The 14,265-nt window shown below is 53.7% G+C and overlaps 1 protein-coding gene across 1 annotated transcript in view; it reads left to right on the top strand.

Moving 5' to 3' along the window:
• The window catches only part of IGF1R (insulin like growth factor 1 receptor), a 118,620-nt gene that overhangs the window by 22,830 nt on the left and 81,525 nt on the right, over nt 1-14,265 (top strand). The window contains exon 2 of the mRNA XM_049782665.1: nt 510-1,055. Within this exon, the coding sequence (XP_049638622.1) occupies nt 510-1,055 (546 nt within the window). The remainder of the gene's footprint in view (nt 1-509; nt 1,056-14,265) is intronic.

The following is a 14,265-nucleotide window of genomic DNA, read 5'->3' on the forward strand; positions in this document are numbered from 1 at the left end:
CTTCCACACCAGCCACGTCTACATCTGGTGCCCTTTATTTATTTTGGTTTTTGGGCCACACCCGGCGATGTTCAGGGGTTACTCCTGGGTCTACATTCAGAATTGCCCCTGGCAGATATGGGGGAACGTATAGATGCTGGGGATCGAACCTGGGTCCATCCTGGGTCAGCTGCATGCAAGGAAAACACCGTCCCTACAGTGTTCTATCACTCTAGTCCTGATTCCGAGTATCTTAATCTGTGATTTGATATTGGATATTTGATATATAATCTGTGATGGTATTTTATTTTTTTTGTTTTGGGGCCACACCTAGCGGTGCTCAGGGGTTCCTCCTGGCTCTATGCTCAGAAATTGCCCCTGGCAGGCTCGGGGGACCATGAGGGATGCCGGGGTTCAAAACTGGGTCCACTGCAGCATTGCAAGGCAAATGTCCTACCGCTGTTCTATCGCTCTGGCACCCTTTAAAGGACACTGACCCTTTCCCCCTTCACCCCTTTTTGCCCCTGCAGTCTGTGGGCCGGGCATCGACATCCGCAATGACTTCCAGCAGCTGCGCCGCCTGGAGAACTGCACGGTCATCGAGGGCTACCTGCACATCCTGCTCATCTCCAGGGGTGATGACTACCGCAGCTACCGCTTCCCCAAGCTCACAGTCATCACCGAGTACCTGCTGCTCTTCCGCGTGGCCGGCCTCGAGAGCCTGGGCGACCTCTTCCCCAACCTCACGGTCATCCGAGGCTGGAAGCTCTTCTACAACTACGCGCTGGTCATCTTCGAGATGACCCACCTCAAGGACATCGGCCTGCACAGCCTCCGCAACATCACACGGGGTGCCATCCGCATCGAGAAGAACGCCGACCTGTGCTACCTGTCCACCGTCGACTGGTCGCTCATCCTGGACGCCGTGTCCAACAACTACATCGTGGGCAACAAGCCCCCCAAGGAATGCGGGGACCTGTGCCCCCGCTCGGCCGAGGAGAAGCCGCTGTGTGAGAAGACGAGCATCAACAACGAGTACAACTACCGCTGCTGGACACCCACCAGCTGCCAGAAAAGTAAGGGCGCAGCTGGAGGGACCCCTGGGCTTGGGCTGGTGGGGTGGGTGGCACTGTCATGGACTAGCAGTTCAGGGGTGCGAGGGCTGGAGGTCCCACTCAGCAGTGGCTCTGCCTGCCTGCGGGTCACCTCCACACGCTTTGCTGCACTCGTGAGCTGGGTGCCAGCTGACCTTGGCATTCCTGGCGAGAAGGGGGTGGGTGATGGGTGGGGAGAGGGGACCATGGCCCCCATGGGAACTGGGAGGAGGTCATTCGAAGTGACCTGCAGCCCAGCCCTGGCCTCATAGCTCACTGCGCTGTGGGGGGCACGGGGGGAGGGCCCTGGCTTTCGTTTTTGTTCCTGGTTTCTGACCTCTGCCACCAGCTGTGCAGGTCACGCGGTGCTCGCAGGGCAAGGGGGCAAGGAAGGGAATGAGTGGGTGCTGCATTTCTTCAGGGCTCCTCCCCTGGTCTGAAGTGCAAACCAAAAGCATGAGTGATATTTGGGGCCACGGGCCAGGCTGCCCGCTGGTGCAGATTGGAACCCTGGATGCCAGTGTGGGTTCAGCCCAGATGCTCTAGCCAGGAAGGAGCAGCCTGGTGCCCCACCAAAGGGGACGTGGTATAGGTGGGCGAGGCTGGAGCCACTGGTCATAGCACTGGTCATGGCCCTTCCCCTTCCTCCAGGCAGATAGACTGTCAGCTTATTTCCACCCAGCACCCTTTTGTACCCAGGCCCTGCAGGTGATGACGGTCCCCCCAAGGTTGAGCTGGGAACCCCCCTTGTTTGCCCTCTGCTGGTTCAGCCCCTGGCCGTCTTCATGGAAGAGCCCAGTTTCGGTGCTTATGACATGCCCAAGTTTTCCATTTATTTATTTATTTATTTATTTATTTATTTATTTATTTATTTATTTATTTATTTATTTATTTATTTTAGCAATGCTAAGATCGAACCCAGGACCTCTTCCCTAGGAGATTCAAACTGGACCACACCAGGCTCTTCCTTCATCTCTTGTTATTTGTGGGGTTCCTGTTAGTGATGCTCGGTAGAAGTCTCAGACTGCCAGAGTCTCTCTAGAACGTTCCAGAATTCCCTGGTGTTATTTTTCTTTAGCTGATGAAATGTAGGTGCGCCCGAGTTGGAAAGATTGGTAAACCTTGTGCCAATGAATCCAGCAGTTGGGCTGGAGAGATTGGCAGTGAGTGGGCACGTAGGGTCCACCCTGGCATCACATGGTCCCTGCACCAACCAACAGTGACACCTGAGCACAGAGCCGGGAGCAGAACCCAAGTTCCACCAAAGTTTCCTTTTCAAAAACAAAAAACAAAACCATAGTGGGTGATGCCCAGGACTGACTCCTGAATCTGCATTCAGGAATCACTCCCAGTATGTTCAAGGGGACCCTATGGGGTATCAGGGATTGAACCCGGACGAGCTATGTGCAAGGCAGACACCTTCCCCACTGTGCCCTGGCACGGTTTCTCATCTGGGTGCCTCCTGGTTGCTTTAGATAGATTGGTTGGTACCAGCGGTGCCACTGCCACGGAACATGGCCTGATGGCCACTGGTCTGCAGGTGTCCGGCAGGCTGTGGACTATGGGCAGTGGAGTGGGGCATTCGCCTAGTGCCCTCCCTTGGCGCTGGCCTGCTTCCCCTACTGTGTGGACTCATCGTCCAGTACAAGGAGGTCACATCTTGGGCCTTGTTCTTGCTGTTTCATAATCAGCCCTGGACTCTGCCAGATCCTGGGCCCTAGGTGTTAATGCTGCAGTTGGTGTCCAGGGACCTGGGGGCACTTGGGGGTGTGCCCTGTCTCTGGGTTCACTTGTCTTTTCCTGGCCCTTATCACGCTTCGAGCCCGGCCCTGGATGATCATTTTAAGGAGGATTCTGGGGTGCTGGGGATTGAATCTGAGTCCCCCCGCCATGTGCCAGGAAAGTACCCTACCCATTAGACTATCTCTCTGGCCTCTAGTGGCAAAGCAGACCAGGTGTCGATTGGATTTGCTGTCAGTGGTGGAAGGATTCGTGTTGGCTACACAAACGGAGCTTCACCAGCAGCTCTCTGCAAACAGCCAGGCCCCGAGTTGTCCCCCAGAGTGTTGGGGGCAAGAGGCATGAACCCTCAGGAAATGTGTGTGTCCCAGGAACCTCAGACCCCTTCCCTCACCTCTGTGTCTCTCCTCCTGGATGACAGTCTGGGGCAGGTGAGGAGCGGTGAGATGGACAGACAGACAGACAGACACATGTACACATGTCAGGACTCGTGAGACAGACAGACATACAGGCATGTAGATCAGAACCCGTGATATGGACAGACAGACAGATACACACGAGACAGCCAGACACATACGCATGCAGGCTAGGGCCAGTGAGACAGACACTCACATGGATGGCAGGTCAAGACCTGCACGGACATCTATGAGACACAAACAAATACACACACATTCACTCCAATGCACACATTCCCACACCCCGCCTCTCAGGGTTGGCCTGGAGGCTCCCAGGAGGGCAGGGAGGGTGGCGTTGGCACATCGGTCCTGCCCCTCCCATCATGCTTACCTTTGGCCCAGCTGCGAGGTGCAAGGGGTTTCCCGGAGGGCCGGACAGCCCCCTCCCCACGTGGACAGTGACTGACTCCAGCGCCCACCAGTGACTTCTGTCCACCTATCCCCGTGTCCGCCTGGATGGTCCCAATGAAAGACTTGTTCCCTGGCACTGTGTAATGACAGACCCGCTCCTGTCTGGTCCTCCAGTCCGAGCGACATTTCCAAGTGCTCTGTGGCCCAGAGAACTATGAGATCTATGTAAGGTATGTGGGCATGAATGGGCAAAGAAGGCCCACAGGCCCGGGACCTGCCGAAACAGACTTCAGATGGAGTGTGGACGCCCTGACCGCTCCCTGCGAGTGCCCGGACAGTAGCGTGCAGACCCGCTGATGGGGTGACTCGGGGTTTTTGTAGGGAAGTTTAGGAGGAGGATCAGTGGTGGAAGAAGCTGACATCCAGCTCCACCCCAACCCCGACTTGAAGGTCTCATCATTTCACTAGTTCTGGTCCCAAATCTTCTTGCAGATCTTTGGTTTTGTCTGGTTCTACCCCTGGCTCAGTGCTCGGGACTCACTCTTAGGTCCTGGCAGGCTCAGGGAATTCTGCAGTGCCCAAATCTAACTTGGGTTGCCATGTGCAGTCCAAGCAACCCTACCTTTGTGCTATCTCCCTAGCCCTTACTTTTTTGTTTTGTTTTTGAGTCACACCCAGTGGCACTTAGGGGTTCCTCTTGACTCTGCTCAGAAATTGCTCCTGGCAGGCTCAAGGGACCATATAAGATGCTGGGATTCGAACCACCATCCATCCTAGATTGTCTGTGTGCAAGGCAAACACCTGACCGCTGTGCTATCTCTCCAGCCTCCTAGCCCTTACTTTTTTCCTTCGGCACTTGCTTGATGTCTTCAGGGGGAATTCATTTTCATGCCCTTGAGGACAAACATTGACCAACTTTGGAAGTGTCTGAGCAGGGCAGGAGATTGGACCTCCCTGGACCTCCCTGAGGAGACCTGGCCGCTCCAAATCTCCATTCTGGTCACGAGAGCACATGAAATTTGCAGGAGGACAGGGCTTTGGGGCAGTGAGGCTGACGCTCTGTCTCCATGGCGACAGTCTGGAGAAAAGGGACAGAAGCAACCCAGCATTTTGCTTTTGTATTGGGCTTTTGTCTTTTTTTTTTTTTTTTCTGGCCACACCCAACAGTGTCGGGATTATTCCTGGCTTGCTCAGGGATCCCTTGTGGCCGAGCTCAGGGTGGGAGCCCAGAGTCTAGGGGTGGGTGCTGTCTGCCAGGCACCCCTTCTCTCCTGTACCAAGAATTCTTCAGTCTGGGCTTTGTCATCGAAGGTCATACCGAGTCACTTGTACGACTGTCGTGGACTCCTTATCAGCCAGGTCACCTCCATGCTCACCCCTAATTCCTCCAAAACCCACTCATATTCTTCCCTTTGAGCTAAGAATCCTTGAGACAATTTATCTCTGATAGAGGGGTGCTGGGGTAACCCCACTGATCCAGGATCTCGTATCTGCCACACCCCTGGAGCACATCCCTGCCATGAGTGATTTTTAGTGTGTGTTTGTAGTTAGAAATGACTCCCAGGGGGAGAGCCAGTCCTACAATGGGAGTAGACCTCCTTCTTGGGGTGAAGATGGTAGTTTCGGGAGACAATGTGCGTTCCTATGGCGCAGATCCCAGCTCCTCATCTGTACCCTGGAACAAGGTTCTTTGACATGGAAGTTGGGCTCCAAAGTAGATGCACCCCAGCATTGGTCATATGTCGGTTTGGGGAGCACTGGCTTGTGACCCCAAGCAGGTGAACCTGTGGGGTGGCTGGAAAAGGCAGGGACATAGACACACTTTTGGTCATTGGAAGGAGTTTCTGGATCTAACCAATCCCCTCTCAGGTGTCCCCAGGGGGCAGTTTCCCATCACCACCTGCATTGATTGCATTGTGCTAAGTCAACCCAAATCACTGCCCCAGGGTGCATCTCCTTTGAAGGTGGGGAAACCGAGGCAGGCTCCTGGTATCACTCCAAATTCAGGTCCCTGTTTCTCTGGTTCCCATGATTCTCACCAGAGCCTCCCCTGAAAACCAAGGCTTCGAGGGTCCTGCCTGCCTCTATCACCTGAAGAAACTGGGAGGGGCCACCGAGGGTCCGTGGTTCCAGACCCCCTTCAAGTCTCCAGGGGTCTCAGGCGCCATAGCTGCCAGGGTCCGACAGGGGATCTCAGGGAGAGGGTCGTGGGGAGGTTCACGGAGAGCAGCCCCCCCATTGGCTCTTTCTTCCTTGAGTCTTTTTTTGTTTGTTTTTGGGCCACACCCGGTGATGCTCAGGGGTTACTCCTGGCTATGCGCTCAGAAATCGCTCCTGGCTTAGGGGGGCTATATGGGATGTCGGGGATCAAACTGAGGTCCGTCCTGGGTCAGCCACGTGCAAGGCAAGCGCTCTACCACTTGCGCCACTGCTCTGGCCCCTCTTCCTTGAGTCTTATCTGGTGTCAGGGCTGTTTCTCATGGGAAGTGAACCCCGATGCTCATGAGTGATGAGATATCTCTGTGGGTGACTTTGTTTTGGAGCCACACCCGGTGGTGCTCGGGCTCAGGGATCCCTCCTGGTGGGCTCAGGGGACTGTTTGGAGTGCCGGGGGTAGAACCCAGGTTGGCTGCGTGCAAGGCAAGCTCCTTACTGCTGTGCTACTGCTCCGCCCCTGTATAGATATATTTTCACTTTCTTGGGGCCACCTTAGGTACTCAGGGCTATGTCCTGGCTCTATGCCCAGAAAAGACCGTATGGGGTGCTGGGTTGGTCCCGCAGGGCTGCACCCTCCCCCCTGTCCTGTTGCTCCTGTTTTGTGGAGGCGAAAGTCCTTGTTCTGGATCCGAGTCGTCAGAATCAGAGCCCGGACCATGGGTGGTTGGGTGGCCCTGAACCAAGCTTCTGCACCCCAAATCCATTTCTCTCTCTCCAGCCCTTTCTCTGTTGCACTAACCAGAGTCGTACCTGACCACCTCGTGAGCTCTCCTGTGAGAAAAGTTTCTTGGGGGGGGGGGGAACTAGGAGCACTCTGAAGTGAGCAAAGCCAGCCAGGGTAGGAGGATCGGGGTGATGGGGCCCCTCCTTGTAGGTGATCCCTTTTCCCCCCTCCCCTGCCCAGAGCTGGGTTTTTTTTCCCTGGGTCACCCGCCGCCCTCGGGCTGGAATTCCTGTGAGGTTAGTCATCGCGCTGCAAAGCGGGGTGCTGTGTCACCCTGAGAGAATGTGGGCTGAGCCAGGACACGACTCCCAGGGCCTTTGCAAGAGAGGATCCCGGCTTTCCCATCTTACCAGAAGCACATCCGGGGTGCCTGGGCTGGTGTACACATAAGATGACTGGGTGCTGAGCTCAGGGTCTCCCCAGCCCAGTTTCCTGACTTCATGTGGTAGTATTTTCTTTGGTTGGAGTTGTGACCCCCTTGTCTGTGTAGGCAGATTTGGGGGCTCCCGGGACACACGTGGGGTTCATCCATTCCAGAGAAAGCTGGCCATTTTCCAATAAGAATCTGGGACTTCCCTCCTACCACCACCACCACCACCACCACCACCACCACCACCAACAACAACAACAACAACAACAACAACAACAACAACACCAACACCACCACCACCACCACCACCACCACCAACACCACCACCACCACCACCACTACGCTTTCATCTTCTGTGCAAGCCCAAACAGGAAACTCTAGCAGATCTAGAACTTTCTGGGCGTAGCGTGCACAACACGACCTTATTGTTTGACAGCTCGGGAAGCTGATTCAGCCAGTCTTCAGCCTGCCTGGCTTCCTCGTGCCCACAATGGGCAGGTTTTGCCTCCAAAAAAGTCCTGGGGGACCCAGCTTGAACCAGGGTGGGTACAGACAAGGGCCTCTGGGCTGGCCAATGAGACACCGACCATCACATGGGGTGCAGGGATGGGGAAAAGTCAGGAGGGGCCCTGGAGAAGGTTCATGTCTGGGAGCCCCAAGTTTATCCCTCCCTGGCACTTTCTGGTCCCCCCCGTCTCCCCCCAACCCCCAGCACCTAGTGGGGAGAAGGCAAGAGGGAGGAAGGAGAGTCCAGGTCGGAAGTTGCATTTCCCACCTGTAGCTATGTCATGCTGAAGTGCTGAGGCGACTCGCTCCTGCGTGTCTTTCCTCGGCTCCCCAGTAGGACAGAGTGTCCCCCTCAGTGCTCGAAGGACCAGACATGAGGAAGAAGAGTTCTGGGAGCACTTCTGAACGCCCACGCCTCATGATGTTGGATTTGGGGATCTGAGTTGAGAACCCCAAGCTAAGGAACCCGAATCTGCTTTGGACACGAGCCCTCTCTTGTGTATGCAAGTGCGTGTGTGAGTGTGTTGTGAGTTTGTGTATCTGTGTGTGTGAGGCTGTGTGTGTGGTGAATGGATGTCTGTGAGAGTATGTGTGTGTTGCATGAGGTGTGAGTGAGTGTGTGTGTGTAAAGGTCCCGGAGTGGTGATTAGGGCCCATTTCCACGCACCAATTTTGTGGATTTTTTTTTTTTTTTTTTTTTTTGGTTTTTGGGTCACACCTGGCAACGCTCAGGGGTTACTCCTGGCTCTATGCTTAGAAATTGCCCCTGGCAGGCACGAGGGACCACATGGGATGCCAGGATTCGAACCACCGTCCTTCTACATGGAAGGCAAACGCCTTCCCTTCATGCTATCTTACCGGTCCCTACACGCACCTATTAACAATTCCTGTTTTACAAAATTATCTCAGGTCAGTTATTAAAACAACACGACTTTGTACTTAAATTTAGGAGACAGTCCCGTTAGCGTCACCGTGGCTCTTTAACTCGGTGCAGAGGGTGGCCGTGGCCCACACCGGGAAGTGCTGGGTCTATTCCCAGCCATCTTGAGGGGGACCACCTGCAGCTGGGAATCACACTGGGGTTGGCGTGTGCAAGGCAAGTGCCTTCACCCCTGTACTGTCGTTGAGTTTCTAGTCATGTGCCCCTTCCCTTTGTGCTCCCCGGTTTGACTGTATACCAGGTTCTGCTGGAGCACCCCCATTCTTGGGGAGCACTCCCATTCTGGTGGACCATTTAGGCTCTTTACTTCTGCTCTGGGGGACACTCAGGTTCTTTGGGGGGGCACTTATGATCTTGCTGAAGCACTCACACTCTGTCCCTACACCTGAGCCCCCAAGCAGAGCTGTTGAGACACGCTGGCTCGGTCCATGTGTGAGGCAGCGGGATCCAACTCTAGGCTTCACACCCGCAGGGTCGGTGCCAGCGCCTCAGCCTCTCCCCTGCCTGCCGGTGACTCACCCCATCCCGCACATGTCTTTTTTTGATTAGAAAAGCGTTTGATTCCCTGTCGCCGGATCATATCCGAGTGCCTCTCCGCCACCGGGTGCTCTTTCTCTGAACTCGGATTCTTGAATAAGCCCATTAGCTGAATTCTAGTCTGGCTTTGTTGGCCATGCGGACTCATTAGATGAATTTTGAAAATAAATTGGTCTGTTCTGAAAGACCTTCCTCGATCCAAACCGGGGTGGACTGGTGCCCGGGAACCTCGAGGGCCATTTTGAAACGTTACCATGGCGATGCTGCTTCTGGAATCTCAGTCATGACGGGCAATGGGGCTGACTCGGGGCTGCAGAAATAAAAGCAGCAGGGACCCAGCGGCTTGTTGGAGTAGCTTCTGCCCACGGACGCGTGTTTGCGTCCCGCTGGGACCTGAATACTTAGGAGGGCCCCTTGGTGCCTGGCTCTGTCCCCCACCCCGCTGGGCTGTCTGCACCCCCTTGCCCCGCCTCGAGGAGGGAAGGCTTCTGAAAGCTGTTTCCAGACCCTCGCACCCCGCTGGTGCCTCGCTGCATTGTTGTTTTCCTCCTTCTGCATTCCAGGCTCTCATAACTGTGTTTTGCACAGAAAAGCCGTCGTGAGCCTACCCCGCTCAGCCACCCGACCTCAGGTGTTCGTTCCAGGAATGGCTCTGTGGGGCCCATTTTAGGAGGAGCTGGAGGGACTCCATGGACCAAGGGATCGGGGTCCTTCATTTGAGAGTGGGGCTTTAGTTGTTATTATTTTGTTTTGTGTGATTTTTGGGGCCACACCCAGCAGTGCTCAGGGCTGACTTCTGGCTCTATGCTCAGGGATCACTCATGGCAGGGTTCAGGGAACCATCCGGAGTGCCAGGGATTGAACTGAGATGGACTGCTTGTGAGCAACCTCCCTGTCCACTGTGTGTGTGTGTGTGTGTGTGTGTGTGTGTGTGTGTGTGTGTGTGTGTGTGTGTGTGAAGCAGGGGAGAGGAAGAGGAAGAGGAGAAGGAGAAGCCAAAAAGAAAAAAAAACCTTTAACATCTGGAAAGTGCCCCCAGTGGAGGACAGTGAATAGATAATATCCTAATAAAGATCAGGAAGGATCATGGGGCCGGAGAGATAGCACAGCAGTAGGGCATTTGCCTTACACACAGCTGATCTAGGACAGAAGATGGTTTGAATCCCGGCATCCCATATGGTACCCCCCCATACCCTGTGCCTGCCAGGAGTGATTTCTGGGCATAGAGCTAGGAAACCCCTAAGTGCTGCAGGGTGTGACCCCCCACAAAAAAGATCAGGAAGGGTCATGGGGCTGGAAAGATAGCACACCAGTAGGGTGTTTGCCTTGCATGCAGCTGACCCAGGACGGACCTGGGTTTAATCCCGGCATCCCATATGGTCCCCCGAGCATGCCAGGAGCAATTTCTGAGTGCAGGAGGAGGAACTTTGAGCATCTCCGATGTATCTCTGAAACCAAAAATCAAAACAAAACAAACAAAAATTCGGGAAAGATTAGAGGTGGGAACCATTAGATGAAAACAGGAATCATACACCCCCCCAAAATCATTAAGACCCCACTCTGGGGTGGCGAGGACTGCTTGTGTTTGTAAAATCAGCATGATCAGGAACTTAGGGGGACTGGGAGCTAGACTCAGGGTCCTAAGGCTCAGAGGAGAGTCCTAGGGGCTGAACTTGGGTATGGACCCACCGCTGGGGGTGGTCCCTGGGGACTGGACTCGGGGACCCAGGTTTGGGCCTGTCGCTCCTCTCCCCTCCCATGTCTGCTCTCAAGTTTCAGTTGTGTGGAGCGTTGGCGGATGACATTACACACCACACCCCTCATGTGTCTGCTGCGTTGAGGTACCGGCGCCTGATGTAGGGGGCCAGTGCTTAGGCCCAAAGGGTTTGGGGCTTCTGGTGCTGCCTTTTCTCTGGGTTTTGTGGGAGCCCCGTAGAGGATGCCCCACTTTCCCAGTGCAAAGCCCCAGGTCTACCGCAGGTGCAAAGGGGGTGCCATGCTGTCCCCCTTATCCAAGGGCCTCTCCTGAATTGGAACTCAGTGCACACCCCCGTCCTGGTTCCAATTATTCAGTTGTTTCCTTGTGGTGCCCGTCCCTATCCCCCACCCTCCTCCTCCACTGGACTGTGCCCCAGAGAAGTATTGGGGGAGGGCATTCCAGGCCACACTGGTGGTCAGTGACTGGATATCTCCTGTGAGTAGCTCTTTGCACTCTCCTCCTCCTCTCACAGTCCCCGTTGTTCTCCCAGCACAAAATGGCTCAAGGTCTCTCCCTGCCGGGCTACAGCAACCTTGAACTCAACCTCAGCTTCCACTGGAGTCCTGGGGTATCTGTTAGTCCAAAACCAAGGCCACGGCGTCAGCACCAGCCGCCCTGTCTGACAGCAGACTCCAGTCGGTACCAGGCTCTGGGGGCCTCATATCTTATCTTCGTGGCCTCCAGCTCGGTCTGCTGCTCGGAGCACTGGACTTCGGGGCATGATTCTGGAGCCCTTTTTATTTGGCTCACTGACAGGGGTGTTTGCATTACATTTGACCTTGCATCCAACCTGGTTTACCGCTGTTTGGGGGTGCTCCGTGAAAGGCCAGGTATGGCAAGCATCTTCTGGTCTCCTGCAAATTCTTTCTGTCCTTCCAAGTGGCATTTGGGGACGTCACCAAGCCAAGCAAGTGTAGAACATGGGTTTCTTCATCAGCGTCACCAAGCAAGGGTCTTCTGTCTCAATACCATATGGCAGTTTGACCAGAGTCTGAGGGAAATGCTCAATCTTGACAAGCACACCCCACTGAGAATAAGTTACTACAGGCCTCTCCAGTGCCCTTTTTTTTTTGGGGGGGGGGTGTTTACACATGGTGGCATTCAGAGGTTACTCCTGGCTCTGCGCTCAGAAATTGCTCCTGGCAGGCTCAGGGGACCCTATGGGATGCTGGGGATCGAACCCTGGTCGGCTGCTGCAAGGCAAATGTCCTACAGCTGTGCTATCTCTCTAGCTTCTCCAGTGCCCATTTTTCCCTTTTCTCTGTCAGAGCACCCCTTTCTGAATCTTTTGCACTTTTCTAGGGGGCACTGGAGCCTTTTTGGGAGGTTACAGCCAGGTACCAGGGGAGGGTTCTCTCTGTGTGTTTGCTTAATGCAGGGTTATTTCAGTACCTAAGGCTTCCGGGGAACTACCAGTTTTTTTTTTTTAATTTTACAAGTTCGTGACTTTATTGTTCCAAAGTTGTTTATGATTGAATTTCAGTCAGACAGTGTCCCACACCTTTCACCAGTGCACATTTCCCATCATCAGTGTCCACCATTTCCCTTCTACCCTCTCCCACTTTCCCTCATGCCCGCCTCTGGGGCAGGCACTTTTTTTTCCTCTCATCTTTTCAATTTTGGCACTGTGATTTGCACTATTGCTAATGAAGGGCAACAATGCATTTCCCTTTATCCCCTTTCAGCACCTACTTCTTGTCCAGAGTGATCGGTCCCCAGTGTCTTTGTCACAGTGGACGGTTCACTACCTTAACTGCATTCACCACTTTTTGTGGCAAGCTTCTCCCCTGGTCTGGTCTTCCTGGTCCTCATCTGTATTGTCTCTGGGTATTAGTACCATACTATCCTTTATTTATTTATTTACTTATTTATGTATTTATTTATGTATGTATGTATGTTCGGTTTTGGGGCCACACCTGGTGATGCTCAGGGGTTACTCCTGGCTATGCGCTCAGAAATCGCTCCTGGCTTGGGGGACCACATGGGATGCCCGGGGATTGAACCGTGGTCAGTCCTAGGTTAGCGTGCGCAAGGCAGACACCCTCCTTCTTGTGCCACTGCTCCGACCCCTATCCTTTATTTTTATTATATCCCACAAATAAGTGAGATTATTTTAAAGGACATTTTTTTTCCATTGGGGTGCTTGGGACCAGGCAAGTCTCACTTGGTCTGGGGCCAGATAGGAAGGGGCGTGTGGACCTCCCGATTCTTGGAGAAACTTCCCTGTTGTGTCCAATCGTTGGCATCGCTTCTGATAGTTTTTGAGGCTGGCTGCTGGGGTCTCAGTGTAGGGCTTCTGCGTCTTCCCCAGGTTAGGCTTTTCCCCTTCCTCATTAGTCTTTCCAAGGGCTGAAACTGAGGGACACCTCGCACCCTCGTGAACCTTTTCTGCACTTGCTGTTTTACAAGATAGGAGACTTCGGGGCGTGGACTTAAATGATCCATTTGCAAAAAAAAAAAAAAAAAATCATCAACTTCCAGAGTAATAGTTAGTGAAATGCAGAGCTAATGTTTGCGACAGGGAATACCGGACCTTGTACTGAACAAAGGAAGCTGGACTTTATTATAGACAGAGACCCTCAGACCCCAGGCAGGGAGGGACCCAATTCTTCTGAGGATTTGGTGAACTAGTAGAAAGAGCGAGAAACCTGTCTTCCCTCTCTCTAGAGTTCCTGTTTCCAGGTTTCTGCCCAATCTGCACCATTTGTCATCTCCATGTCCTAATGCATTTATCCGTCAAATCGCGCATTTTAGATTTGTGTGCTTGGATTACACCTGGCAATGTTCAGGGACACCTCGTAAGGCTTAGGGGGACTGTTTGTGATGCTGGGGTTGAACTGGGGGTCTTCTGCATGCAAGGCATGTAAGTGTACTATCCGTGCTCCAGCAAGACTTGGATATGCTTTCTGTTTAGGCCTTGCCTGGCAATACTCAGGGCTTACTCCTGGCTCTGTACTCGGGATTCACTCCTGGTGGAGCTCAGGGGATCCTTTGTGGTGTCAGGGACCAAACCTGAGCCTTCCCCATTGCACTGTCTCTAGTCAAGAAGCAATTTTTTTTTAAAGCCCTGAAGCATATCTGCAGATCAGCCTAGTTAGTGTTGTGTGGGAAGAATCTATACATGTGGGGCTGGGAAGATAGCACAGTGGTAGGGCATTTGCCCAGGATGGACCCAGGTTCAATCCTGGGCATCTCATATGATCCCCTGCGCCTGCCAGCAGTGATTTTGAGTGCAGTCAGGAGTAATCTCTGAGAGCCGCTGGATGTGGCAAGGAAGGATGGAAGGAAGGAAGGAAGGAAGGAAGGAAGGAAGGAAGGAAGGAAGGAAGGAAGGAAGGAAGGAAGGAGGGAGGGAAGGAAGGGAGGAGGGAAGGAAGGAGGGAAGGAAGGAAGGAAGGAAGGGGAAAGAAGGAGGAAGGAAGAAAGGAAAGAAGGAGGAAGGAAGGAAGGAAGGAAGGAGGGAGGAAGGAAGGAGGAAGGAAGGAAAGAAGGAAGGAAGGAATAATCTTTTCTTGTTATCTCTCTCCTCACAGTGAGGTGAGGGGCTGGCCTTTAATTCCCCATGGCCCCTTTTTGCTCCTTAACCTCTGCC

The sequence above is a fragment of the Suncus etruscus genome, chromosome 11 (genome assembly GCF_024139225.1).
Source record: "Suncus etruscus isolate mSunEtr1 chromosome 11, mSunEtr1.pri.cur, whole genome shotgun sequence".
Taxonomy (NCBI): domain Eukaryota; kingdom Metazoa; phylum Chordata; class Mammalia; order Eulipotyphla; family Soricidae; genus Suncus; species Suncus etruscus.